The sequence below is a fragment of the Eptesicus fuscus genome, chromosome 14 (assembly GCF_027574615.1).
Source record: "Eptesicus fuscus isolate TK198812 chromosome 14, DD_ASM_mEF_20220401, whole genome shotgun sequence".
Taxonomy (NCBI): Eukaryota; Metazoa; Chordata; class Mammalia; order Chiroptera; family Vespertilionidae; genus Eptesicus; species Eptesicus fuscus.
This window is the reverse complement of record NC_072486.1, coordinates 9774503-9801993: the sequence shown is the minus strand read 5'-3', so window position 1 is coordinate 9801993 and position 27491 is coordinate 9774503. Positions and strand designations below refer to the sequence as shown.

Here is a 27491-nt window from a genome sequence, read left to right as displayed (position 1 = left end):
AAACCAATGTTCCCCTAATACGTATTCTATGAACTGATATCTGATGGTACCAGCAACAATAAAACAGAATTTAGAAACTTGTGATGTTTTCTATCCTAATATATAAAAAGCCAGGCACCATCACTACCCAAACAAACAGATGGACAACTGAACAGCAGGCTGGCTGCGTGGGGCAACCAGGTTGGCTTGGGGGGGGGCGGGCAGTTGGGGGCGACCAGGCTGGCGGGGGGGGGGCATTTAGGGGCGACAAAGCCAGCAGGGGGGAGCAGTTGGAGGCAACCAGGCCAGTGGGGCGGGGGGGGGGTGCAGTTAGGGGCAATCAGGCCAGCAGGCAGAGGAGGTTAACCTTTTGCACTCAGATGTCGAGTGTGACTCGACACGGTTAGCATCGGTAGCAGCTCGAGAAAAAAGCAAGCGAGTGCAAAGGGTAAAGAGTGATCAGGCTGGCAGGTAGGGCAGTTAGGAGCCCGTGGTCCCAGATTGTGAGAGGGATGTCCGACTGCAGGGATGGGGCCTAAACCGGCAGTCGGACATCCCCCGAGGGGTCCAGGATTGAAGAGGGTGCTGGCTGGGCTGAGGGGACCCCACCCCCCTGTGCACGACTTTTGTGCACTGGGCCTCTAGTTTAGGTTTTAAAAAAGGAGAAAGGAAAGAGAAGCATGCTCTTTTTGATGGAGGTGTCCTCAGCAATAACAGAAAACCGACAGGCAGGTATCAGGACTGAAAAGGCTGAGCAAGAGCCTTCTTTCCCTGTTGGACCGATGCTTTCTTTTGCTGCTATTGAGTCGACACTGCTTGGGGTGGGGTGGTAAGTTGCCTGGAGAGTGGGGGTGCTGTAGGTAGCTAAACTAGGTAATTCATCTAAAGCAATATACTCTATTTATGCTGGCTTGCTCTCTGTCTCCTCTGGATCCAATCTGAGTGGGTATGCTTCTGCTTAGTTACAGTTTTGGCAACAGTCCCCATCCCTCCTTCACACTGAGCGGGAATGATAATTTCACATACTTTTTTGAATATTCATAATGTTTTTATTGGCATCGAATCTAGCCTTAGCCTAAGCTTAGTTCTGTTCGAGGTTTGCAGAGCTCTTTGAAAAGCATAAAGAGGTGGGCATGTGTTTAGTCCTTTATTTTCATTTCCTCTTCTGCATGCTGACTTTGTTTTTATTGTCTCACCCTGACTATTCTTTTACCCTATCTATCTGCTTCTTACTTCTAAACCAGGGGCAGTGGGGCTTATATTAGTATTACTCTTGCAAAAGCTGCACTATTGGCTGATGGGTAGAGAGACTTCAGTGTTGTACAGGGCTGCCCATTATGCACATCACAGAATATTTCATACTCCCCAGTTAATTGTCAGTGGTGCCCCCAGTAACAGTGGCAACGAAAAATTGGTTTCAGAGATTTCCAAATCCCCTTATTAGACCATGCAAGAAAATCATACCTTCCCTAGGAGGGCAAATGAAATTGCGCCTTTGCTAGTCTTTAAAAAGGGGACCTTATTAGGATGATGGCAGAATCTCCAGATGACATCAGGTTTTTGCTTTGACGTGGCCTTTAGGTGACCTGCTAGCACTGTCAAATGCTCACATGCTTGACATTTGAAGCACAGTGTCTTAGGAATCTGAATCAAGTCTTCGTGTGTATTTTTACCTTGTATTCAGCTGACACTGTGAGATGTCGCAGACTCCCAACAGAAGTGCTGGTTGCTTTAGATAGAACTTGGGAATGCCTCGTTTTCTTCTGGAGTCAAAGAGAAAAAAGCACCCGCGTCGATACCATCATTCTCAAGAGCCTTTTAATAGGAAGTCAGTAATAGTGATCTTCAGATTTAAGAGCGGATGAAACATCCTCTCACTGGGCCCCGCAGAAAGCAGAGCGGTCTGGCACGGTCCCCACTGTGTTTATATCCAGTCTCACATTCTGTCGCTCAGACTCCCGCACGGAAAACGTCTCAGGTGCTTTGTTAAAGATGACTTCAGCTCACACATTGGATGGGCCAGACATATACTATTGTTGCTGGAGAGGCAGGGACACTTGTATAGAATAAATATACAAAGAAAATATTTCTATCCAATTAAAAGCATGTGAATGAGTGAAAATAAAGCCAAGACTGGGAAGTTGTGATTTTTCAGAATACTTCAAAATACTCATTTCACATAAAAACAGTTGAAAAACCAAATATACCCCGCATGTACCAAAAATGATCCAGAGGCAGAGTGGTCCACTGGGAATGTGTTATAACTCTAAAGAGGCCAATTTTATCATGGAGCACAAGGGGAGAAGAAAGAACCATATTGACTTTCTCCTGATTTTCCAAAGGCAGCGGCTTTTGACCATTTAGAAGACTGTACCCAAGTTTGCGTTTCATGTCTTTGCTACCATAGTGTTTCCTCTCAGGATTTCATGGGGACAATTATTTTAAATTGCAATGGAAGACTTTCTGGAAAGGTAAAAATGACATTGTCAAGGAAACCCCGGGTCACCTCTTGTCCCAATTTTGCTTTATTTCCTCCCCTCCCCTTTTCCTTTCCTTTCCTTTTTCCTTTCCTTTCCTTTCCTTTCCTTTCCTTTCCTTTCCTTTCCTTTCCTTTCCTTTTCTTTCCTTTCCCCTTTCCCCTTTCCTTTCCTTTCCTTTCCTTTTCTCCCCTTTACTCCCCTTTTCTCCCCTTTTCTCGCCCCCCCTCTTTCCTTTTCAGTTTGTTTGAATTGGGAGCAGGTAAGAAGGAAAAGTTTGCTGCCTTTCAGCATGTCTTCTGAGGTTGTCTTTGTCCCATTAGAAACAAGCCAAGTGATTTGATTACCTTCAATAGTTCCTTTAAAACCTGAGAATCTCTATACATATGTCAAATAAACTTTTCTTAGAGATTTATTGTGCTTGATGGAGCACGAAGAGGAACAGGACCTAGATTCCCACCCACTACAGCAATTTGTTCACCACCACCTCTAATGCCTGTACTTAGCAAGTATTTCAGACCCCTGCACCCAGCCATAGGAAAGCTATGAGACAGGGTTGGGTGGAACCTAAGTACAAATTAGCTGGGAACTTTGAAAAGAGGACTCATCTCCAAAGAAACATATGGAAAACTTAAAAAAAACAGAAGAAGAAAAAAGAAAGAGGAATCTAACATATGAAAACCCAATCCCACTGGAATGTTTTTTCATACATAGTATAAACGCCACATAAATAAAACCACAAACCTCTGCAGAAGTACAGGAGAGCATGGGAGCCCCAGCGTGCTCTCTTGTCAGGGCCTCCTTCGGGAAGCAAGCGAGGGAGCTTCCAGAAACAAAAGCTATTTGAAAATCCTTCCTCCTGGGCACTGCAGCCTGGCCTGATTCGAAGGGAACTCTGGGCAGTCCCTTAGGAGGATGCAGTGTGTGAGACAACCCCAAAGGAGTCTTTGATTCAGGCTGTGAGGTTCTGAACTTTTGGGTACCAGTGGATGGTGAGCATCTTTTCAGGACAAGGGACGTTTGAATGGAATAGTAATATTTAACTGCCACAGTGCGTGTCAGGTTTAGGACTTCCGGGGAAGAGTTCTGGCTGTACTCTTCCCAGTAATACACCCACTTCTCGCCAAGTTCTGGTGAAATTTTCACTTAGAAGGTACAGTGCCTCTCTTGGTCTTGTTCCCTGTGTAAATCTCTGGTTTGAAAACTTTGCAGCATTCAAGGCGTTTTAAGCTTGAGGGCTGAAATGTCACTTTAAAGGCAGGGTTAAAAAGGTCACACAGCTGCAAATAATAATAGCCCAATGAAATTCAGATTCTAGCTGCAGCCCACTTCAAGAATAACACTGAAACAGGAAACAAGCCTACTAGATCTTTTTACCAGTGAAGCTAGTAAGGACACATCTGATAAAATATGTGTGCGTACGTGTGTGTGTGTGTGTGTGTGTCAGACAGACACACAAAGAGAGACAGAAAGACATACATAACAAAACAGAAACACAGGAATAGACAATACAAAGAGAGAGACATAGAGTTTCAGAAGGAGAAGATATAGAAAAACAAGATAGAGAAAGACACAGATACAGAAAGGGATACAAAGACACAAAATAATTGATTTGCTTGGACTGAAATTCAAGGATGTTTATTTTTTATTCAAAATTATGACATTTATATTTGAAAAGTAAAAATATATTTAAAATACCAGGTTTTACTTTTCTCTCATTTTGCAGTTAGCTTCCATTAGTTATTTTTCAGTAATGTCTCTTTGAATGTTCCTGTTTTATGTTTTACTAAAATAGTCTGTTTTACAGATGAGCAAATAAGGTAATGAAAGGTACTGTTTTCTTCCCAAAGAAAGTCTTTGCCCCAAATTGAATATATAATTCCTTTCCAATAGCTAGCCATGTGTTGGGAGAACCATGTTGTGTCCTTTCATTTATTATTATTTTTTAAATCCTCACCTGAGGACATGTTTTCTTAAATTGATTTTTAGAAAGAGAGGAAGGGAGGAGAGAGAGAACTATCTATCAGTTGCCTCCCATGCGCACCCCATCGGGGGATTAAACCCACATTCTAGTTATGTTCCCTGATCGAGAATCAAATCCAAAACTTTTTGGTGTATGAGATGATGCTCCAACCAACCAGAGTCTATGTCCTTTTTAAAAAAAAGTAGAATCAGGCATCTCAGAATAAATAACCTATACTGTGTTGTTGGTGAATTTGTGTTGGGTTATTATTGTGTGTGGGTCTTTGCCTTTTTTGACCGATACATTGAGTGAGATATCGGCTTCTTCTTTATTGAAACACCAGTAATAAACAACCTCTGTTCCCAGAAACAAAGTAGGATTGATGTACACTCACACAGTGTGACGTAACTCAAGATGCGCCAGTTTGTCAGCTGCCCTTGGCACTTAGGCAGGACCGGTTTCCTCCTCCAGCGCGCTCTCAGCAGTCTAGTAAGTTCAGGAAGATAGAAGGTCCATTTCACGTGAGTCCTGCCAGGAAGACTCTCTCCACAATCACAGTAGGACAATAAATGCCGACAGATGTTGTTAACATCATTATTAAAATCCACACACCCTCTTTCAGTTATATAATTCCTTCATATCCAGATTAACAATACCAGAGCTGATGGGGCACATCAATGTTATTATTAGTGCTCACTAACATTTAGATTCAGTTTGCAGCTTTAAAGTTCCCATAACTTTTGGTGTTGATCAAAGTGAATGCCAGATTTTCAGATTAAAGCAAAATTTTTAGTGTCTTACTGTTCGGAATCCTGTATCCCTGTGCAATTCTACCTGCTGTTCCTGAAGGAAATTTGGGCCAATCCACTAAGATTGGACTTTAACTGAGGATCAGCAATGGTGTCCTATGATTTAGATGGAGAAACATCCCTCTTTCGTGGCTTTTACAGCAAATAATGTAGTAGGGTTTTGTTTTTTTCCCCATTTGGACTCACTGTTGTCCTTTCGTTTAAAGTACATATTTACAGTATTTTGCATAGGCTATCCAAGTTTTTAGAAACATTTGTTTTTTTGCAATGTTTGCCATTCATGAAATGGTAATTCCAAGGATATCCCTAAGTGCCTGGCAAAGCATCTGAATGGATTGCATCAGCCATTGTGGAAGATTTCCCATTTTAGACCAAGAGGAATTTGTGGGGTCAGATGATGAACAATGAAAGAGATTCTTGCTCGCTGCGAGGCCAGACGAATCCAGTGGCAATTGAGGGTCTGAATTGCAAATCCAGCCTGTCATCTCCTTGTCAACTGCGAAAAACCTCTACTCACTTTAGGCACTAGTAGGGTTTGTTATTAGGGTTTTGTGTTGTTTTCCAAAAATTTGAAGGGAAATTAGACTCATGAGGCATTTAAGTGAACACTGAATCTGAACTTTGGAAAAGAGAAACAAAAAATAGAGACTTTCAAATGATTGAACAGCCAGCCACAATTATGACTGTAACTAACCAAAGTTATGGGTTCACTCCATGTTCCTCAGAGGGCACTCTGGGGGGTCACAGGCAGCTCGCAAATGGCTAATAGACTGGGCTTCAGTGGTTTTGATGCTCATGGCAACATTAACAGACTGAATTTATCATGAATCAACACATTCACATGTGAAATTTAATGAAAAGTAGCTTTAACTCATTGTTTTCACCAAAAGCAACTTAGCTGCCCCCCCATTAAATCTGGGGAGATTTTTGGCCTTAAGTGGGAACAGGTGGAATGAGGCCTGCACAACCTTTTGCCTCGCTGTACACTTGGTTCTAGGCTAAAGAAGGTTGAGAACAACTGCCATAGGAATAGAGAAAAGGCAAGCTGTTTGGGATGGTTTATTGTGATGATTCAGGATCCATTCCACAAATATTTATTGAACGACTACTGTGTCAGCTCTATGCAGTGTAGCCTGGGGTATGGCCATTGCCAAACACCACTTGGTTCACTAGAATATACCAGCTAGAAAAACAACTGAATGGGAAATGAGACGATGGAGCCCGCCTTCTGAGACCCAAACGCAGAACACGCTGGCTGAAATCACATCTGAGTGATCTGCCCCCACTTGATGGATGATAAAAGAATATCGGTGGGGCCTTAGTAGGATTCTTTTTGAGAGAATAATTATTACCATATGTGCTAGAAAAGAGCCATAAAATAGACCATAAAAATGGCTCTTGATTGATACATCAGACCAGATCATACTAGTTGATAAAAATAATGATGCCTGCATGGTAGAGTGGCACCATTTAGTAAAACGACAAACGCCCACAAAGAAAGGAATGAGCAAGGGTGTGCTGTTTGCAGAGGCTGAATGTGGGAACTGTGGAGCATCCAAATAAAGCAGTTGAAGTTCACACACATATCTACACACCCACTCAGACCTTATTAATCACTGAAAACTTATTTTAGCAACTGAAATTTTACCTTAGGACTTTTATTTCAGTACTGTGTTGCCAAATCACTTGGTCCATGGGATCCATAGCATGTAATAAATTGATACAGATGTATTTATGTTTAACAAGTAAAATAGTAAAATGACAGGTAAACATATTGATGACTGAACTCTAAACTACCTGATGGCAGACTCTGTCTTTCTCTGATCAATCAGATTCTGCTAAATGTAACATCCATGCTATGAAGGCTCAATAAGACAGAGTAAATCTAAATGGCCGGTATCAAGTGAAATAAGTCAGACAGAAAAAGTTAAGAACCATATGATTTCACTCATGTATGGGATATAAAAGTGAAAGCAACAAATTAACAAACAAGAAAAACAAACAACAAATCATGGACAGAGATAACAGTATGACAGTTACCAGAGGGATAGGGTACGAAGGTAGTAAAGGGTAAAGGGGATCAAATATATGGTGATGGAAGATTTGACTTTGGGTGGTGGGCACACATACAGATGATGTATTATAGAATCATGCACTTGAAACCTATATAATTTCATGAACCAACTAAAGGCCCGATGCATGAACTTCATGCAAGAGTAGGCCTTCCTTCCCCTGGCTGCCGGCACCGGCTTCCCTCTGCCACCTGGGACCCAGGCATCACTCGCAGCCCTGGCTTTGTCTGGAAGGTCGTCCAGAAGGATGTCCGGTCTAATTAGCATATTAGTTTTATTATTATAGATGTTACCCCAATAAAATTAATTTAAAAATCTGTATGACTGGACTTTATTCTGTCTCTAAGCACAGCATCAAAGTATAATTCAATGTTATTTGTTACAGCTCATATGCAAATTATAATTAATAATTAATAAAAGGTAGCTAATGTTGGCACCAAGCAGAATTGCTAAATATTCACCTTTATATGGGCTGGAATTTATGGGAAAAATCAGCATTTTGATGGACTAGGGTTTGGAATAGAGTTGTGATTATGGTAGGAAAGTACTTTCTTTCCATAATTATGAGTCAGAGCTTAGTCATCCTCTTCTTTCACTTTGGCTTGTTAATGTATCTCAAGTTAAGCAATAGCACTTTCAATCTTGACCATTTCTGTTGTTGAACATTAATCTAATTTGTTATCACTAGTTACTATTTTTGGATGTAGGCTATAAATGTATCCATATAGAACTCTCCATTTTTACTGTGATGTAATCTTAATATTGATTAGTAATATTACTAATATTGGCATTCTTTTGTTATTTTGTCAACTAAAGCTCTATGTGGTACCCAAGAAAGACCCACCTTATAGCAAATGCTCTTTTAAAATATTAAAGTGAGGTTCCAGTAAAGCTTGCCTGCAAACCTTCTCCCACATTTAAACACACCTTTACATGCACAGACCTTTCTGCATAATTTGGAAATGTCTTACAGGCCTCCTAACTGATCAGTGTGATGCAGGAATGAAGTTACTGAAGACTGATATTCATGCTCCCATTGTAAAGGAGGGAAAATTGGGGCCTTAAATAATTCAATGGCCTGGCACTACTCAGGCAGGTCATGATCCCAGAGACAAAAAAGTTCCCGGAAAGCATTTCTAAAACTTTACTAGAAAAACAAGGCATATTTAATTAATGGATAACCAGATTACTCTGTTGTTTAATCTCTCTTGGATCAAAATCATTTTTTAGCTTTAAAGTCACCCTTTATTTTGAGGCTTAGAAGTAAGTTATCAGCATTTACAGCAGAGAGGAGGGATGCTCCATGAAAAGTGATAACAAAATTAAATGAATAATGAGATATGAGAAGTTATTTAATTGCTCATGACTTTTTTTAAGACAAGTGCAATGAAAGCTTCTAAAGATATTTGTCATTTTTGTTGTTTGTTTTCTCCTTCTAACTATAATAGAGCAAGAGTTTAAACAACATAGCTGATATAGGAAAGCTGGAAAATTATGCTAAGTAAATGTGTTGACAACTGACCAATGGGAGGTATTACTAATGAAGATTGAAAAAGACATTTCCCTGGCTAGATAGCTCAGTTGGTTAGAGTGTCGTCCCGATACACCAATGTTACGGGTTCAATCCCTGGTCAGAATACATACAAGAAGCAACCAATGAATGCATAAACAAGTGGAACAACAAACCAGTGTTTCTCTCTCTCTCTCTCCCCTCTCTTTCTAAAATCAATCAGTAAATCACAAAAAAGTGGCATTGCTTGGTGAAAATTGTACAATGAGGATAAATAGTGTTGTGAAGATAGTTCACTTTTTTTTATTTTGTTTTTTTAACATCTGACTAGCAACGCTATTTTAGGCAAGTCTTTTTACTTTGTGTTTCATAAAAGCAAAAGTATGCATTTCCCAAAGGATATATTTGAAATATATTCATATTTGGGGGAAGGGTATAATAACAAAAAAATTAGCACTGAGCTTTTTCCTTCAAGATAATAAAGTTTCCTTGGACAAACAATGACTATGACCTGAATCGAAGCAGAACTCCCTCTTTCAAGGGCAAAGGTGACGTGGGTCTCTCTGGAGTCACAAGTAGCATTTCAAAGAAGCAAATTGCTTCCCGTGCTCAGAGACAAAGCAATAGGTTTTAGTTTCACAGTAGAACCATGTAGCTCCCATACACTCAACTTTAAAATTGCCAAAAAGTATGATTTAGAAAATGATTTAAATTGTGTAACAAAATGTCCATAGTACTTTCCATGATTTAAAATATTTATGTTACTGTATCCATTGGTAACCACAAAACCATGTGTACTGTATTTTTATGAGCTTTTGGGAAGATTTGCAAAGGTAATTTTGATTATGCTCAATTTTTGCCTAATGAATTTACCTTAGAACCTGACCCCTACATAAATAAGAAAAGACCACACTATAATTTAACATGTATCTGAGATCATAACACAGGGGTTTTCCCTGCAAAGCTACCTTATTTGAGATAACTTATCTAGATCATAAAAGCAGAGCCTCAATCTAATATTAATTTCAAATTAGCCTATAAAACCAAATCAACAAAATATCCAAGGTGATGTATTTTTGCATTTTCTGAGTTACCCCTACATAACTTGGATAATTTTTGCTAAAGCATTACCAAATGCCTGAGATAAAAGGAAATTTAAGGCCCTGGTTTCCAGCAGGGTCATTTGCTAAGCTGGCTGCAGGACCTCTCTGCATCCCTTGGTCATACTGAACGAAGCTCGGTGGTTGGGGTGACCATAGATGAATCATTTGACCTGTTGCTCAGGTTGGTCCTCACACTGATTGTCCAGTTACTGCCACTTCTCTTACTGTCCTAAGTAGCCCACCCCAAATGACAGGTGGGGACTTTGCTTTGGAATCTGCTTGTGCAGATGAGGTCTTGCCTGGTAACTACACAGTCCAGGTGGTTTTCCACAGGCAGGATTTTTACTGCACACATCCATGCCATTTTTCTTTAAAGTACGGTAAATATGGACTCCAGAAAACAGTAAGAATCCAGACAGCAGGGAGGCTAATGTTCATGTTCATGTTTTTCTCTTCTAATTTGGGAATTGGCATAGAGAGGGGGCTCCACACACTGCTTTCCTCACGTTTCTCAGGTGGAAGCAGAAAATATTCATGGATTTCTGTTTTCCTTCCTCCCTCTCCCGCTGGCCCTTCAGATTTATGAGGAATCCAAGATGAATCTGGAGCAGGAGAGGCCATTCATCTGCAGTGCGCCAGGCTGCTCCCAGGTGAGTGTGGGGATCCTCTGCTGTCTTACAGGGGTCACACCTACCTTCCAACAGGGAAGCAACTCTCTCTTGACATCATGCCTGCTGTGGGCTTTCCTTCTTCACCAAGGTATCATATCGTCCAAGACCCCTCACCATCATCACCATCACCATCATCATCATCATCATCATCATCAATGTGTTAATTTTTCATTTTGAATAGTTTGAACTACTTCCCTCATAGCCCCTGAAAAACATCAATTATGGCCACTTTCCCCTGGAAGTACGCTAATTGCATCTTGCCCACCAGATGCTCAGGTTAGTTATTTCAGAAAGAGGGGAAGGAGGGTGCCTGCTGTTATAACAGCTACTTGAATATTGGCTCTTTGGATTACTGGTGAAAGAGCTTACAATCAGTGGTTGAATTCTGTTTTGTTTTGTTGTCCTATTTGAGTTAAATAACCCCCCTGTAATTCTTTGAGAACCTACGATTTTTCTATTTATTTAAACTTTAAGACGGGAAGTTGGCCTACTGTGCTAGATTAAACCTCTTTTAGCCTCCAAAGGCTCCCATCAAGTGGAATTGTGAGTATTAGATGAGATACTGCATGTAGTTTAGTATAGAGCCTGCACATAATAAGTGCTCAATTAATGTTTGCTGTTGTTACTATTCCTGCTGCTCTTATTACACTGGAACCTGTCTCTTTGGAAGAAATTGGAAATATCCATCATCTAACATCAGAGTTTTACATATTGTCTTTGGAATTTGATGGTGACTTTTTCTATACATGACCCTTTGGGTGCTTCACGTTTCAGTCATTGGAAAATGACCACATATGGTCACTCTCACGCCAAGATCTTCATTCTGTTGGATATAGGACAAGCTCAAAGCACAGGCTCTTTCCAACATGGGTTTCCCACTTTCCTGCCCCTCCCTATTCATGTGGTGGGGTTGGCAGCGCCACGTGGAGTAATGTCCAGGAGTCAGATGAGAGATGATGTCTATTGAGGGCCCTTGTTATATCTCCCCAGAGAGTTTGGAGGGTCTGGGAGCCTTTTGGAGAGAAGATGCCATGAAAAAATGAATGCTGTTGCTGGTGCTGCCTTGTGGTGTTGCTGGTGTTATCAGCCACTGACGAGAAACCAGAGTCCTTTGCTTGGGTTATAGCAAGTTCTCCCAGGGCTTTTTGTGTGAATGTTGATTTGCAACCTATAAATAAGAAAAGCAATAGAGGAAATTATTTTGAATTTAAACTACTTTTCAGCAAACTGGTTATGGAGGTCGTTTTGAAATAAGAAACACTGGGACAACATAGATGAGATGATCCATTACTGGGAAAAATCCTACCATCCATTATGAGTGTAGACAGTGGCCTTACCTAAATAAGGTAACGCTGGTTCCCTTTTAGTTTCCTTAGGGAGAAGTCTCAAGGGCCAAAGGGAACCAGAGAATTTGAGCATTATGCTTTGGTTTAGCTGTGAAAATGTCACCTTCAGTTTTCTTCAGTTCAAGTCACTCAGCAAATTTTGGAGTGCCTACTATGTGCATAAGACACATGTATCTCTGTCCTCACAGAGCTTCTAGTCTAGACATCATATTTGCAACCACATAATCAATTAATCAGTTAATTTCTGAATTATACTTTTCCATGAAGGAAGAGCACAGGCCACCTTGAAGAGTATCAGAGGGGGATTTACTTTCCTTGGGAAGGATAATAAGAGCTCCTCTATGGAAGGGGCATTTAACGGAATGGGATCCTCCCAATGAGGTTCATAGCAAGTCAGTATTCTAGCAGGGCCCAGATTGTGACTGATAGTAGAGGAAAGCCTTTGAGGAAGGTTGTTAATCAGTCTAATACTTAGATAAGTCAGAGAGAAGGGAACTGCATGTAGGTCATCAGACTGTGACAGAGTTTCCCAGGCTTGCCACTATTGACATCTGAGGCTGATAAATTCTTGGAGGGGGTACTGTGCATTACAGGATGCTTAGAAGCATCCCTGACCTCTACCTCCTAGATCCCAGTAGCACTCACTCCCTACTTGCAAAAACAAAAAATGTCTTCAGGCATTGCTAACCATCCCAAATTGCCCCAACTTAAGAATGCCCAATGGTTTGAAGTTTGGCTTTAGCCTTCTTTCTTTTTGGATCTCTTCCTTTTGGGAGGGGGGGGTCACCTATCTCTAACTGATGCTCTCCACTGGATTTTAAAGTTTGCTTTAAGCTATCTCTTCTCCTTTTTGGAATTAGGCAGTATATAAAAAAATAAATGCCACAGACATGTGGTCACTGGTGTCAGACGCTGCGAGAGCTGGGACAGTGAGAGTCCTGAGCAAAGGCTGTTGGGTTTGGCAGTGGGTGCTTGCCGGCGACCTATGAGAGAGGAGTCAGGGTGGGGGCCAGAGTGGAAGGATTAATGAGTGAGTGGGTGGCGAGGAAGTGGAGGTGGCCAGCATAGAGAACTCTTTCAAGAGCACTAGGGAGTGACGGGAAGCAGAGGGATATAATGGCAGCCTGAGAACGATGCTGCATGAGAGAGGTTCTTTTTTAAATTAAAGGCGAGCCATGGCTGGATTTACTCAAGGGCAAGGACGAGTGAGTTGGCTGGCTTGAAGGACACCAACTGAAGCACCAGTCCTGGGAAGATACAGGGTGTCTGGATTTTAAAGAGCATCCTACGGAGGAGAGAGGGTGCTTATTCCTCTGAGAGAGGATGGAATGGAAATGGAATCTGTGAAGTTACATCAAATTCTGAGGTGGAGGTGGTAATAAAGGATGAAAGGGGTACCTTTCAAATGACCTTGCGCTTCTCACTGAAGGAGTAGGTCATTTCCTTGAGAAGGCTGGGGACTGAGGAAAAGGCCAGATGAACATGAGAATTGAGGATTTGTATAATTTCGTCTACGGCCATACCACCCTGAACGCGCCCGATCTCATCTGATCTCGGAAGCTAAGCAGGGTTGGGCCTGGTTAGTACTTGGATGGGAGGATTTGTATAGTTTCTGGCTTTTTAGTAAAACTCTAAGCCTCTCCCCTCAATGCCCTGCCAAATTTAAATGTAAAGATGCATTTAAAACTTGATGTCTTTATTTAATGTGCAAGTGCTTCTTTTCCTCAACAAGCTGTTATAAAACATGTGCATCTTTCAGTTGAAGAGGTATTCGAATTGAGAAAGTGTAGTAGTTGCCCAGTGATTACAAGGATCTCCTGATAGGGGGTTAGGAAATACCCCTGGAGTCAGTTGTGATGATAGCATTTACTTAGTGATATTCCATAGCCTGGGGATCTGCACGGAGAAGAAAGGATGGCTGGGAATTGGAAAGGGGAGTGAATATGAATTATCAGTGCTGCATTGGGGATGATGGAAGGATTTTCCTCCCTTTTTCAATCATTGGAAAAACACTTGGCTCTATGAGGAACGGCCTATAGTACCTGCAAGTACTTTTTGTGTTTACAACGCCTTATATATTAGCTCTTCCCAGAAGTAAAGAAAAACAGCGTCTTTCCTCTTTCTGATCTCACAAAGTTCAGTGTTAATCTCACTTTTCCTTTGTTGTCCACATCAATCATGTTTCAGGTTCCAGTGGCCTCTCTCGGCTCTGTCTTTGTTATAGACAATCCATTTTGGTTACTTATAATTTGCTTTTAGTTTCCTACCCAATTAAAAAAGACATCACAGATGTCCTATACTGTCTCTTTTAGAAAGTAATTTATAGTAAATATGAGATATGATGGAAATTATTATTATTTAGTAAGTATGCTATTTAAAATTCTATTTTAAGCTATTATTATACAGAGCCAAAAAATGGCTTACAGGTACAAAGTAAAGGATATTGCAATGTTGTTGATTATATATATCACAGAAAAAGTTATAATAAGGCTTTTGAGAGAAGGAGTAAGACATTTAAACCATGCATGGTAATGTCACATAGTTGATACAGTCATTATAAGGTGTTATAAAAGACCAAAGAATAGATGAATCTGCAGCAAAAACCCACGTCATTATAAATCTTTGTATTCAGAAATATCATATAATTATCATGCTTTGCAAATTCTATACTCTCCAATTCATATGATATGAATGACATATAAATGTGTGATATTTATTTGAAGAATTACTTTTAGAATATTTTGAAGGATTTAACCCAGTAAATTCCCTCACGAACACATCATACTATCTTCAGAAGAGAGTTCTATCATAGTAGCAGTGGCCATTGAAATTTATAATGACTCTCCAGAGGAACTGGGAAGCCCTTATCAAAGATTCAGAAATGTTCAGCAGAGTTTGTTGTCTTTTGTTATATTTTCATTTGACTTGGATAAAGCAGATACTCTGTTAAGTCCAGTTATTAAAAAATCCAGTCTGAGTCAGTGTAGGCTAGGATCTACTATAATAACAAATTACCCCAGAGCTTCAGTGACTTAAAACAACTGATTTTAGTTGCCCAAGCATACACTTCTATTGTAGGTTGGCAGGATGTTTTTCATAACCCTTTAGTGACTAGGATAATTGAAGGGCCACTATTTCTAATATTGTGAATCACCATGCTACAGGGGCAGGTCTAATATTGTGAATCACCATGCTACAGGGGCAGGTCTAATATTGTGAATCACCATGCTATAAGGGAGAAGGAGAGGGACCTCTAGAGGGTCTTGCATTAAGGATTAGATGCTCACATCTGGGTGACCTGTGACTTCCATTCATTGCTCAATGGGCAGAACTAGTCATATGGCCCCACCCAACCACAAGAGGGCCAGGAAATACAATCCCACCATGTGACCAGAAGACAGACAGCTGAAAATATTTGGGAGCAGCATTTTGACAACCATAATATCACTTTTTGAAAATTAAAAATAAAGTGTTGGTTTACTATACTGTACAGAGTATAAAATACCAAAAATAATTTGTCACACTACTATAAATCATATGTATAATTATAAAAAAAATCAGATAATGAGTTCCAAGGTCTTCATAAACAGAAACATACTATACAAATGTCAGGGTGCACACTTGTAGGTTTATATGTCAAATAATTAATCAAGACCTGTAATTCTTTCCTAAGTCTGACATGAATCAAATTTTTTTCCTACTTCATACATTTCTCCTACTTTCAGTTAATCTGTAGATAATGTCTAGCATACTTATTATGTCTTAGACTTACTTTTACATCATTATGGATAACAATAACTACTAGAGAAGAGTTCCAAATAGTTTTGCAAAACTTCAGGACTACTCAGGTCTAAATTAATTTTAAAAATTGGGCATGCCTTTCTCATATGTTTATGTAGAAATGGAAGATTACTTTTGTCAGGTTAGTTATTCTTTGCAATCATAAATAAACATCCATTTAAACAATCTTTTATTCTTTAAAAACACAGCATATTTCTCTTGTAGATATTATTTTAATATTTTCAATAGTAGTAAGTTTCCTCTCTCTGTTTTATCTTCATCTAAATACAAACTTAAGGTCTATCCTTAGATACCTCTAGTTTCTAAGGAAGCATCTAGTTTACTGATGACTCATCACAGTTGGTTATATTCAAGTCTTTATTATTATGCCTAAGAATAAAAGGCCTTCAAAGGAATTCCCAGGGGAGGTGTGGGGAGTCATAGAATAGTGGAAGGCAAAGATCTTCTATGTCTTTTTAGTACTTAGCCAGATTTTTCTACAACATAATTAAGGCCCTGGTTAGTTATAATGGAAATAATGATGCATATATTTGGGAGTAATTCAAAGGAACATCCCAGTATATTTGCTCACAGAAAATAATTTATCATTTTACTTACTCTTGCTTTCACACTTTTTCAGAACAGTTTTTTGTTTTGCCTGTCACATTTGCGATGCTGAATAAATCTTTTTCTCTGTAATGGCAAATATATATTACAAAACTGAATGGCTCCTCTCCCCTCTCCTTTTTTTTCTCTATTTGTCTGACAGCGCTTCCCAACAGAGGACCATCTGATGATTCATAGGCACAAGCATGAAATGACTTTGAAGTTTCCCTCAATAAAAACAGACAATATGTTATCAGGTAAGGAGCCATCAGGCAAAGAAGCTTTGGGTGATCAGCCACCAATACTTGTTCTACTCATGATAGGATGATTTCCACTAGAAAATTCTGTGCCATGAAAATATACATTTCTAAGGTATAAAAAAGACTTAAAATAATGGTAAGCAAAAATATAATCAGCTAATGCAGTGTTCACTCAAATAATTGGAGAGCTGTGACTTTTCATTTTCTGGCATGTAAATATTTATAACTCTAAAACTTGGCTCCATATATCTTTTTAAAAAGCACACACCTGTGATCACTCAGGCGGCAAATATAAATTAAGCATCTGTAATGCACATTGCATTGTTCTGAGTGACATGCAAGGTGTAAAAATTTATATGATTTCTGTTCTCAAGGGCGTCACAATTAATGTGTTCCCTAACACTTAGCCAAAATAGAGGACTGGGGCTGTCCATGATATCCAGATATCCAGATGGTCCACGACTTACTAGATACTGGTAGTTTGATTTATGATGGTTCAACTTACAACTTTTTGAGTTTGTGATGGTGTGAAAGAGATATGCATTCAGTAGAAAATGAACTTCGAATTTTGAATTTTGAATCTTGATCTTTTCTCTCATGATGCTGGGCAGAGGCAGTGAGCAGCAGCTCTGCTCAGCCACGAGATCACGAGGTGAAATAACTGATACGCTAGAGCAGTGGTCGGCAAACTCATTAGTCAACAGAGCCAAATATCAACAGTACAACGATTGAAATTTCTTTTGAGAGCTGAAAACAGACTTCTGCACATGGGCCACGAAGTTTCAATCGCACTGTACGTGCGCACCCACACATGGTATTTTGTGGAAGAGCCACACTCAAGGGGCCAAAGAGCCGCGGTTTGCCGACCACTGCACTAGTGTCCTGTGTTGTCAGTAGTTTTGGGATATTGTGTTTTGTGTTTTCGCATCCCATCATGTCTATAACCTATGTATGGAAGTATATTGTCCTCAGTTGATTCTCACTTTGAACTGTGTCTCCTGCTTCTGGTGAGAAGAAGAGGACAATTACTCCTGAGATAAACTCAAGATAATTGCCCAACTGTAGGGTAAAGTAAGTGTTCTGAGCACATTTAAGGCAGGCTAGACTAAGCCATCATGTTCAGTACGTTAGATATATTAGATGCATTTTTGACTTATATTTTCAACTTATGATGGATTTATTGGAGGTAACTCTACCACAAGTAAAGGAATACTTGATATCAAATGAGTACTGTAAGGAAAAATACTCTGCAACTTTAATAGAAAGGGCTTTCTTTCTGGACTGAAGTGGTAGGTGAAGTTTTCCTTAAGAAACAATATCCCCTTCAAACGTGGGAGATTAAAAGAGATACTGCATGGAAACAGCAAGTTCTCAGCAAATGTGAGCAGAAGTAAAAAATAATAATCCATTAATTGCCATTCCTTCCCAATTTGATAGGTGGTATGGTAAGTTAGGAAGAGGACAAGGCCAGGGGTGAGGAAACTTAAACTCTGTCTAGCCTGGGCTCTGACTCCACCAGCTGTCTGATCTTGAGGAAGTTAACACACCCTTCTGAGCCTCGGTTTCTTTTTTCCATAAAATGGGAATGATTTTATCTGCCAAATCTATTCCACAGGCTTATTGTGAAGATTCAATGAAAGAATGTAAATTGAAGTGTTTCATAAATCCCAGCAGGGTAATTGAAGCATTTCCCATTACCCTTCTTAGGCTGGAAATATTTCCCCAGAGCCACCAGCTCCCTGGCATTGTGAGAGAGTGAGGCATCCATGAATGCGTTAGAGTGATAGCACAAGAACAGCTGATGGCCCTGGCGATTATAATTTAACATTTCTATGGCACTTAAATCTTACAAGTATTTTATTAGCCCAATTACTAGTAAATCCGCCAAGAGTTTGTCAGACAGATTATTTTTACAATTCTTATTACTGATAGAGGAGGAGACACACAAGGACATGGAGCCGCTTTTCCAAGCTCACCAAACAGCAAAGATGAGGACCTTGATCCTGCAGTCCTAACCCATTGACTTGTACTGGCCACTGCATGGTCAGGCTTTACAAGTTTATATACCCAATCAAATACTCCTGGTGACAGAGCTATCCACACAGCTTCATCAACCCACTAGTGACTTGCTAATAGTTCAAATACATTGTGGTTTGAAAGACGCTCCAAAGTCCAAGGCGTCCTCTTCCTTGTCCCTCCATCACCACCTCTCACCTCTCTCTCTGCTTGTTTGTTTTTACTGAACCAGCTGGCTCTTCAGAAATAGTTTGTGTGAAGTCTAGAAACAGAGATGCAGAAACTCAAATTTGTAAGAATTATAAAAACCTACAAGGGCTAAGAAGGACCGTCAGTTCTTGTGTTTTTATTACTTCTTACTTCCTATAGAGTCACTGATGCTATAACTTCATAGTTCAAAAGTGAACCTATATATGCAAGTAGCAAGGCTGTAGACTTTGCAATTCCAAATATTTAAATACATAAGTTCTTCCTTTATTTTTCCCAAATAGGATCTCTAAAATAGACTTCATGGTGGTAGGGGAGTGGGAGATAACTATTAGGGGGTGGTAATTATGTGGAGATATTACCAGTATAGTGGTGTCAGCATAGTATCTTATCGGCATATTGCTAGTAAGACCTCCAAAAAGTCCCATCTGAAGGTCTGAAAAAAGTAGCTAAAGATCTGTGAACATTTCTATATAATGGATATGAGCAGGGTTTTGATTAAGTTCTTGCAGCTTTTCAATTGGACTTATCAGACCCTTGTTAGTTTAAGGCTGTTGCTGCCAATAACTGGCAGTGTCAGGTGGAAAAATATTGGGAGAAAAGTCACTCTAATTTTTATTATGTCAAACTTGGAGTAAGAAAATGAAGGGAGAAATAAATGGGGAAAAACAGCATGAATAATATATTGGCATATTTTCTTCTGCTTTCCCATGCTTTATGTTGAAGCTGGTATGAAGTCATTTCATATTCCCAATGAAATTAAGTGCTAAATTTTTTAACTTGTTACTCGTTCTGCATGTTCGTAGTCTGGTAGAATTTTCTTGCTGGGATGGAATACAGAGATATCCAGTCCAACTTTATTACTTTGCATTTAGAGGACTGAGGTCTACTACATGTCATAAGCCAGTGTTGTCCACATTGAACAATAATGGGAAATACTTCAATATGTATTTATCTCAAATCTCATTGTAGTTTTAGCATATTAGAGTGTGATTACAAATATGATTGAAGTTTTTACTTGTGTATATCTTGACTTACTGAGATTTGAATTTATTAAAAGCTGCAGAATTTACTCTTATTAAAATAGGTTCATTAAATTTTTATTTCTTAATATACTTGAAGCCTATGTTGTGGCCTATCATGAAGATGAATGATCTTTTACAGTTTTAAATATATTACTAATAAAAATAGTATAAACCAATCTTAAATCAGCAAACATCATCAGGGCAAAAGTTTTCAAGTCCCTCTTGGGCCATTTTTTTAAAGCAATATTCAATTAAACAAAATTTTATTCCAAATGAACTAGAATTTGACATTAAGAAGATAAAGTATAGTAGTATGTATATTCATTACTAATTTCACGATATCTTGTTAAGTTGTATTTTGGAAAATCACTTCAGCATTTATTAATTATAAATATTGAAGTTAGGGAAGTTATTAAGACACTGCAGATATACTCTTCAAAGATAAATGTCCAAAGAGTTGTAGTATCTAAAATAATTACATAGCCTTGGCACAAAGTCCATTTTATTTAGGCCAGAGTGATCTTTGACCTGCCACAAGGCAGGGTAGTCAAGGTGGTAGTCATGTGCTTGATTAAGCTGCAGCTGCTCTTATAAATAGACAGTAAACATAAAGACCTCCCAGTCTAAAGGGACAGGACTAGTAGGCACATGAATGGGGATGGTTTTGGATTCTGGGGGCAAAAACATGTAGCCCTTCCCTCATTGATCCTCCCATTCTTATTTGATCCACATGGCCCATTTACAGAGTCCTGATATTATGATGGACTCAACTCTTTACTTTAAGCTGTTCTTGATCTGATAGATGATAATTTCATGGTGAGGGAAGTTGTGATATCAAAGGTTTTTAGATGCCAAGTTCAAAGAGAGAATCAATTGAGGACAATATACTTCTATACACAGGTTGCAGAATTATCAGCTGTTCTGTGACATAAGTTCTGTTTGGTTTGAAATATGATAAAATTTCAGTGTTAAAGATAAAGAGGATGATGTTTGGATCTATTTTAATGGCAATATGGTTAGGCATCCAGAAATTCCTAAATTTTGCCCTCTCAGAAATCCCCACCCCCACTTATTTACAGGGTACCCAAGTTCTGTGCAGGAAAATAAAGGGCAATTTTATTTATAGCCGAACAAGGAAATAATATTCCAAATGTGTGTATGTGTTTGTATACACATGTGCTGTGTGTTGGCATAACATGGTGGAAATATTGTCTTAGATTATGGGTTTTGCTTCATGGTGAGATTACTAGGCATTTAAAGGCATGGACCCACCTGTCTCTTTCTTAGACTTCCCATCAGAGATGTTGATTGGGTTTCACCTTTCAGGAAAGGTGAAAGTTCAACACACTTGAACTTCACTTATTCCTTCATTCAACAAACACTTATTCAACAAAAATAGGATCCGACAAGGTGCTAGGAATGCTGCAATGAACAAGACTGATGAGGTCCATCTTCCATGGAACTTCGTATACTGTATTGGGAGTGGGGAAGAAGAGAAATAATAGACAACCCCCTCCCCAGATAAATAAATAAGAAAATATCCACTAGTGATAAATGCTGTCACTAATAAGGTAAAACATGACAGTGGGACACAAGTGGTAAGCAGACTGCCTAAGGAAGGTTGGGAAAGCCCTCTTTGCATGGGTGGTATTTCAGCCAAGACCTGATGTTCAGTACTGTGGGCTCAGGTGTCCTTTCTCCTTATCTTGTGAATATGGTGAGACTGGAAGTAGTAAAACCACAAAACCATATGTGGTGCAGCTGACTATATCTTGAGCTGACACACAGAAGAGAGGCCAGAGAGACTAGCTTCCTCATTCCACCTTCCTTATCACCATCTGATACAGAGCATCTAACATAAATGACAATATAGTCTCTCAGAACCCAACTGTGTCCCTGGATTAAGTCTAGAATTAGGACCTATCTTTAATAGGCTGTAAATCTAATTCTTTGCAGAAAGAAATAATGTTGTTCAATGAAGTGGAACATTTGTTTCCAAGATACTGGTCCTGATCAACCAGACAACTTCAGCCCAAATCTATTGCTTGTGTCTCTTTGTTACAAACTCTGCTTAATCATCCATGGGCATTTTGAGGGGGAAGCCAAAGGGAAGGTAATATACCTTACCCAAATTGTTTTTGGAATGAACTAGAATATAAAACCCCTGACTGAGTAAATAAATCTCTCTCACACACACACACACACACACACACACACACTCACCCCATGTTTACTTCCTCTTCCATTGAAGGTGAAAGTACATAGTGAATTCCCACTTTGTAAATTAATCCAATCTTAATGGAACAGAGGGTGATGGACATGGTTTGCACCAGAGGGCAGCATGCTAATAACAATAGCTTCCATTCATTGCCTTGTCTTGTGCCTGCAATTGTGCCTTCTCCTTTCCATGCATTGTATCATTTAATTCTAGCTACTTTTTCATATGAGGAAACAAAATCAAGAGGATGAGCAGTTTGTCTAAAGTCCCTATGTGTCTATAATTTTCTTACTATACACCTGGATTTGGTGAGCTATACATACTAAGAACGTGCTTTGGTCTTACATTTGTGTTTGAATATAAATCTATGAACTGCTTTTTCTTTTATTACTGACTTATCTATTTAATAGCAATCAAATGAAGAAAATGAAAGTTTTTAGAAGGAGATTATACTAACACATTAGCATTTAGAGGAACAAGGATGGTGTTTTTAAATCAGATTATCTTGTTCATGGCAACAAGTGGCTATTGGCATTTATAGGAGCTTCTCAAGCATGTTTCAAGCTGGCAAAATAGAACTTTAAATGATTCACCTGAATACCTTAGAGGCCTTGATCTGCAGTCATCTTTTATGTATGAAAAACTGGCTTCCAGTCTATTCCATCTGGAAACCCTCCCCTTTGACAAAGAGTGTCAGAGAACTCGGGCAAATTAGTGACTAAGTGGAAATGTTAAGCTTGAGCTTTCACTATTTGGGGCAGGTTTTGATAAGACAATCGCCTTGGATCCCTTAGTTCACTTGGCCAGCAGAGACATGATCTCACAGTGTTACTAACCCTTTTTACCAGCTCAGCTCTTCTAAAGCAAATTAAAATCATGGCTTGATTGCTGTTGGCACACTTGGGGTAGGCCATGGCTGATAGGAGATGTAGAACATATAATTGTTTGATTTAAATCTAAATCTATGTTTCTGCAGCTATGTGTCCTAAGAAAGGCCCTTTTCAGAGCCTTTTTGACTTGTCTCATAGGCACTCTCAGGGTATCTAGTCCACCAGCTGTCCACCTTGACAAAGTACAGATTCCAGCAGACGATTCAAGAGTATGAGAGTGTCTCATCTCTCAGTGATTTGGATCACCCCGGCCATGGTCCGTTTTTTAAGCATCCCACAGCTGTTGTTCTAAAACCAGAGTTGCTTTGGTTTGACTCATGGTAGCACTGCATCTTGGTATAAAGGGAAATAGAAATATCAGTGTCACTGAGAGGACCCTATCACTTCTATTGTACTTTTATACTTAATAAAAGGCACATTTATTGCAAAGAAGCCTGTCTGGAATTCTGTGGAATTCTCTCATTTGTTACTGATTATTGCTGTTATGAAGGATTATGTATTTTCAAATTTATTTAATGTAAACTCTCTTAATCAGGACTTTATTAACATTCATATAGGGACTAAGTAAGAATATTATAAAGAAAGCATTACTGAAAAATTCATGCGATAGCTATAAATATAAACCAAATGTAAAAAGTATCTAAGAAAATTGCCTTGTTTGAGAACCCCAACTCTTACTAAAATAGATAAGCTAATTCCAATTATTTTCTCTATTGATTTGAGTGCACTCTTGGGAATTCCATTAAGCCACATTTTGTTGGCTGAAATTAAGTCATGCAAATAATAAAAAAATGCACTGCCTTTTAAAAATACCCTATAATTAGAATAGTCACTAATTCAAACTGATCTTTTTTTATAACTGGTCTGAATTAGTGAGGCTTTCATAGAATTACTAGCCACCATCAATTTAATATGAAATGATGTAAAATTACTTTACATAGTCCTTTAGTAATAACAATAGTTAAGAATATCAGACCAATAGGAAAGAAAATTTTGCTTAGGGCGTTCACATTCTTCTCCTCCAGTGTATGATGGGAACTCTGATTTTCTTTTCCTTTTTTCTTTTTCCTTAATTGATGACTTGTTGCTCTGCCATTTTTTTATCATTGAGGAAAATAAAACATAGACAAATACTTAACTCAAATGCAGCTCTGAAACCGAATAAGATAGCAACCTATTATTAAATTTGAGCAGACTCACCACTTTTTAAAAGAAGAATCAGGTTTCAGGCTTTAGCTTTGTGCTTGTCATTTAGACTTTGAAATAATCATATTCACTGAGTCTGAAGCACTGATGCTAGGCAGACCATGGACTGATGAGAAAACTTAATGAGTTACTATTTTTTTTCTAATAGTTCTAGTCTTATACTTGTTTTCCTTCCCAGATGCAATGTGGCATACAGGATTTCCTGTTGTATACTGGTGGGTGAATTCCTAAATCATAATGCTGTTTGTGACACTCTTCCGGGTAGATATACAGGTAGTGTCTCCACACGGCCAGTGTCCTTTCCCTAGCTATCTACAGAGGCTGCAATTCTGACAAGATGCTCCTTTTTTTAAGAAATAGATTCACCAGGAAGGTAACTAGGTATTGAAATATGGCAAATGTTACAAAGGATTTTTTAATCCCTCTGGTGTCAAATCTTCATTGTTCAGTGGGTAAAGAGATCCCCAAGGACGCGTGAGATGAGTAGAAGTGGTAAGATTTCTCACGTGCACTGACCCCAGGTGTCTCCTAAGAACATGGATGCTATTTGCAACCTGCGAGAAGGTAACAAGCAGATGCTTATGCAGTGCCAATTCAGATTTACAAAGGCAGTAACAACAAATCACTGTCAATGCAGGTCAAGTTCCGACTCAAAAGTTACTTAACTTTCAGTTTCCTTTGAGATTTGTGTTATCTCCCTCTGTCATTCAGATGGTCCTCACTGAAGTGGAAACACTTAAAAGAATGGTGAGCAAAAGTCCTTAAACAATCGTCTCAGCTCTGAGTTCCCACTGGAGTTCCTGTAAGTCCCTGGAGTATGGCCTCCTGGACACACATTAGATATTATCCACCAAGAAAGCACTGGCCCCTATCATTCAGGATATGGAAATTGCTGCTGCTGTAACTAACCAGTGTATGCACTTAGTTTTAAATAGGGTGTGGTTTACAAGAATTTTAATTTATGGCCATGGACATTACCCACTTCAGGTCTAATTTCAGCTGGAACAGTTATTTGACAAGGCATTCATGTGGCTAAGAACCTCTGCCTCTTTTATTTAAGCTGCTGATAGATTTAGCTGTTCCCTTTTTGAAGATTTGCACATTTCCTGGCTTACTTGGAACTGGTACCATGTGGGATCAAAGACAACTGGAGACCCTGTATTAATTCTAATAAATGTTAAAACAAAAGTTAAGCTCCATTGTCTGGTTCCTGTTGTAACTGGAAAGAATGGCTCATTCACAAGAAGAAAATGAATAAAAAATTAGGAACAGTGTGCCTTATCTATTCCAAATGTGGACATAGATATCTGTTTTGTTTTTCTCTCACTATATCATACCGCAAAAAAAGTCCCATTTGGCAACAACTCTGGGGCCTTCATCTGGGTATTCTGCTCTTGAGATGGGAGGAACTAACTCCATTTACAGCCCTGGCTCCCCTTGTTCCCTCGCTTTTGTTTCTATTGTTGTAGAGAGGCCCATGATGACAGAGACATCCCTGTCCCTGTGCCATGCTTCTTCAACCTCCTTTGCTGATATATGTGAGCATGGGCTGGTATTTGGCAATAATTTTGCTTTAGAGGAGACATAAGACATCTGTCAACTTTGCTTGGGGATTGGCCCCCGATGCTAGCCTGGACTCGATTTCCTGGGCCATCTCCTGAACTCGGCTCGTTGTTCAGGACTTGGAGCCTCCAGGATGACTGTTTTCTGTCCCTGGAATCATGGTCCTCAACTTATAAATCTACAACAAAGAATCATAGGGAAATAAAAGGAAAGTAAAACCTGGAAAACTAAATTCCAACTGATGGCAAGTGGTCTAATATTTCCATTTTCACATGTGATATTTTCTCAGTTTTTTTAGTCACCAAAAATGTTTCTGCAAGATAGTAGAGAGTCTATGGGATTGTAATACAGCTTTATTGTATGAGGAATTCAGTGATTCCCAGATATTTCAAAAGAACCAAAGATTGTTAGGATTATCAATTACTGATATGATTATGGGACCCAATTTCTAAATTAGGCCTGGGTTAAGTTTCAGTGTCCTCATAAGTAAAATGGGGAAAATAATTTTTACTTAGTGTGATTGGTGAGAACATTAATGAGATGGTGCATACAAAAACGCTTAGCACTATGCCTGGCTTGGAATAAGCACTCAATAAATGGAAGAATATGCACACACACACACACACACACACACACACACACACACAGTTTTATTTCCACTTTCAGGTCTTAACTACTTACACCTTCTATTCAGAAAGCCCCTTTATCTGTATATCTAGCCCTTATCTCTGGCCTAATATCTAGTGTCTAACCAACCAGCTCTTACTTATATTCCCATTTAGCTGTCCTTGAAATGGTCATATGTTTCTTTGGCCTAATGACTGTGCTGTTTGAAGGGAACCCATTATGATGGTGATTTTAGGATTCACAAAATTATGTAACTTTAGAACTTGATTTAAAAGATGAGGACTGTGAGGTCTAGAGAATTGAGGTAATTTCCCCCATATCACGCACTTTCAAATCTAGATTTCTGGGTTGTCAGTGTTGTCTTTTACACATACAACAGAGTTCTTTGGAGCTGGGAGAGTCTGGTCAAAGCTCAGGATTCAGATTGAGAAGGGAGTATGTTTGTAGGTAAAATGGGACTTTATAGTGATAAGATGGTTACAATTTGTGTGAGCTTGTTCAAGTTACTTAACTAATTCATTTCTAAAATAATATACACCCTACTTATCTCACAGAATCTGTGAGATCTAGATTATAGAGAATGTTGTGAGAAAATAGTTGGTAAAATGGGCAAATATTAAGCCACAAATAGTGGCTTGAGATCCTTCAGTTTTCAAAGTAATAAGCTCTCTAAACCAGTGGTCGCCAACCAGTGGTCCATGAGGGCTGCTGCTCTAGACAGTCCAAATAGGAAATAAATTTTATTCCTTTTAAAGAATATTCTCAGGACATTCTTTTAGCTATAGCAAAGAAAACAAAAATTAATTATTATATTTTTAATGGGTTAGGAGTTGAATGTATTTGACTTGGAACCTTTCATCATTCTCTGTGACTCTCAAAATGAGAGAATTGCTAAATTTTCCTTCTCCTTTATGGAAAAGGAATTTACATGTCTGTGTATTTCTCTTTGTTTGGTATAAAAATCTACAAAGTCCTTTTTCCTCCCAGCCCCGTGAAATTAGGCTTATCATGGGCTCAGCAGATTTTTTGGCTGATTTTAGTTAAATATTTTTTCCAGTTAGTTTTGCAGTGTAATTCCAGTGATATGGACCCAGCAAGTCAAGGGTGGGACCTCCCCAAGTTGTCTGGAGGGAGGTTTGGAAATCCCTTACCTACTGTAGCCA

At 39.1% G+C, this 27491-nt stretch overlaps 1 protein-coding gene across 1 annotated transcript in view; it reads left to right on the top strand.

Moving 5' to 3' along the window:
• Nucleotides 1-27491, top strand: part of CREB5 (cAMP responsive element binding protein 5) — a 391322-nt gene that overhangs the window by 57956 nt on the left and 305875 nt on the right. Inside the window, exons 2-3 of the mRNA XM_028155118.2 lie at nucleotides 10492-10563; nucleotides 16480-16573. Coding sequence (XP_028010919.1) covers nucleotides 10510-10563; nucleotides 16480-16573 — 148 coding nt within the window. The 5' untranslated portion in view covers nucleotides 10492-10509. The remainder of the gene's footprint in view (nucleotides 1-10491; nucleotides 10564-16479; nucleotides 16574-27491) is intronic.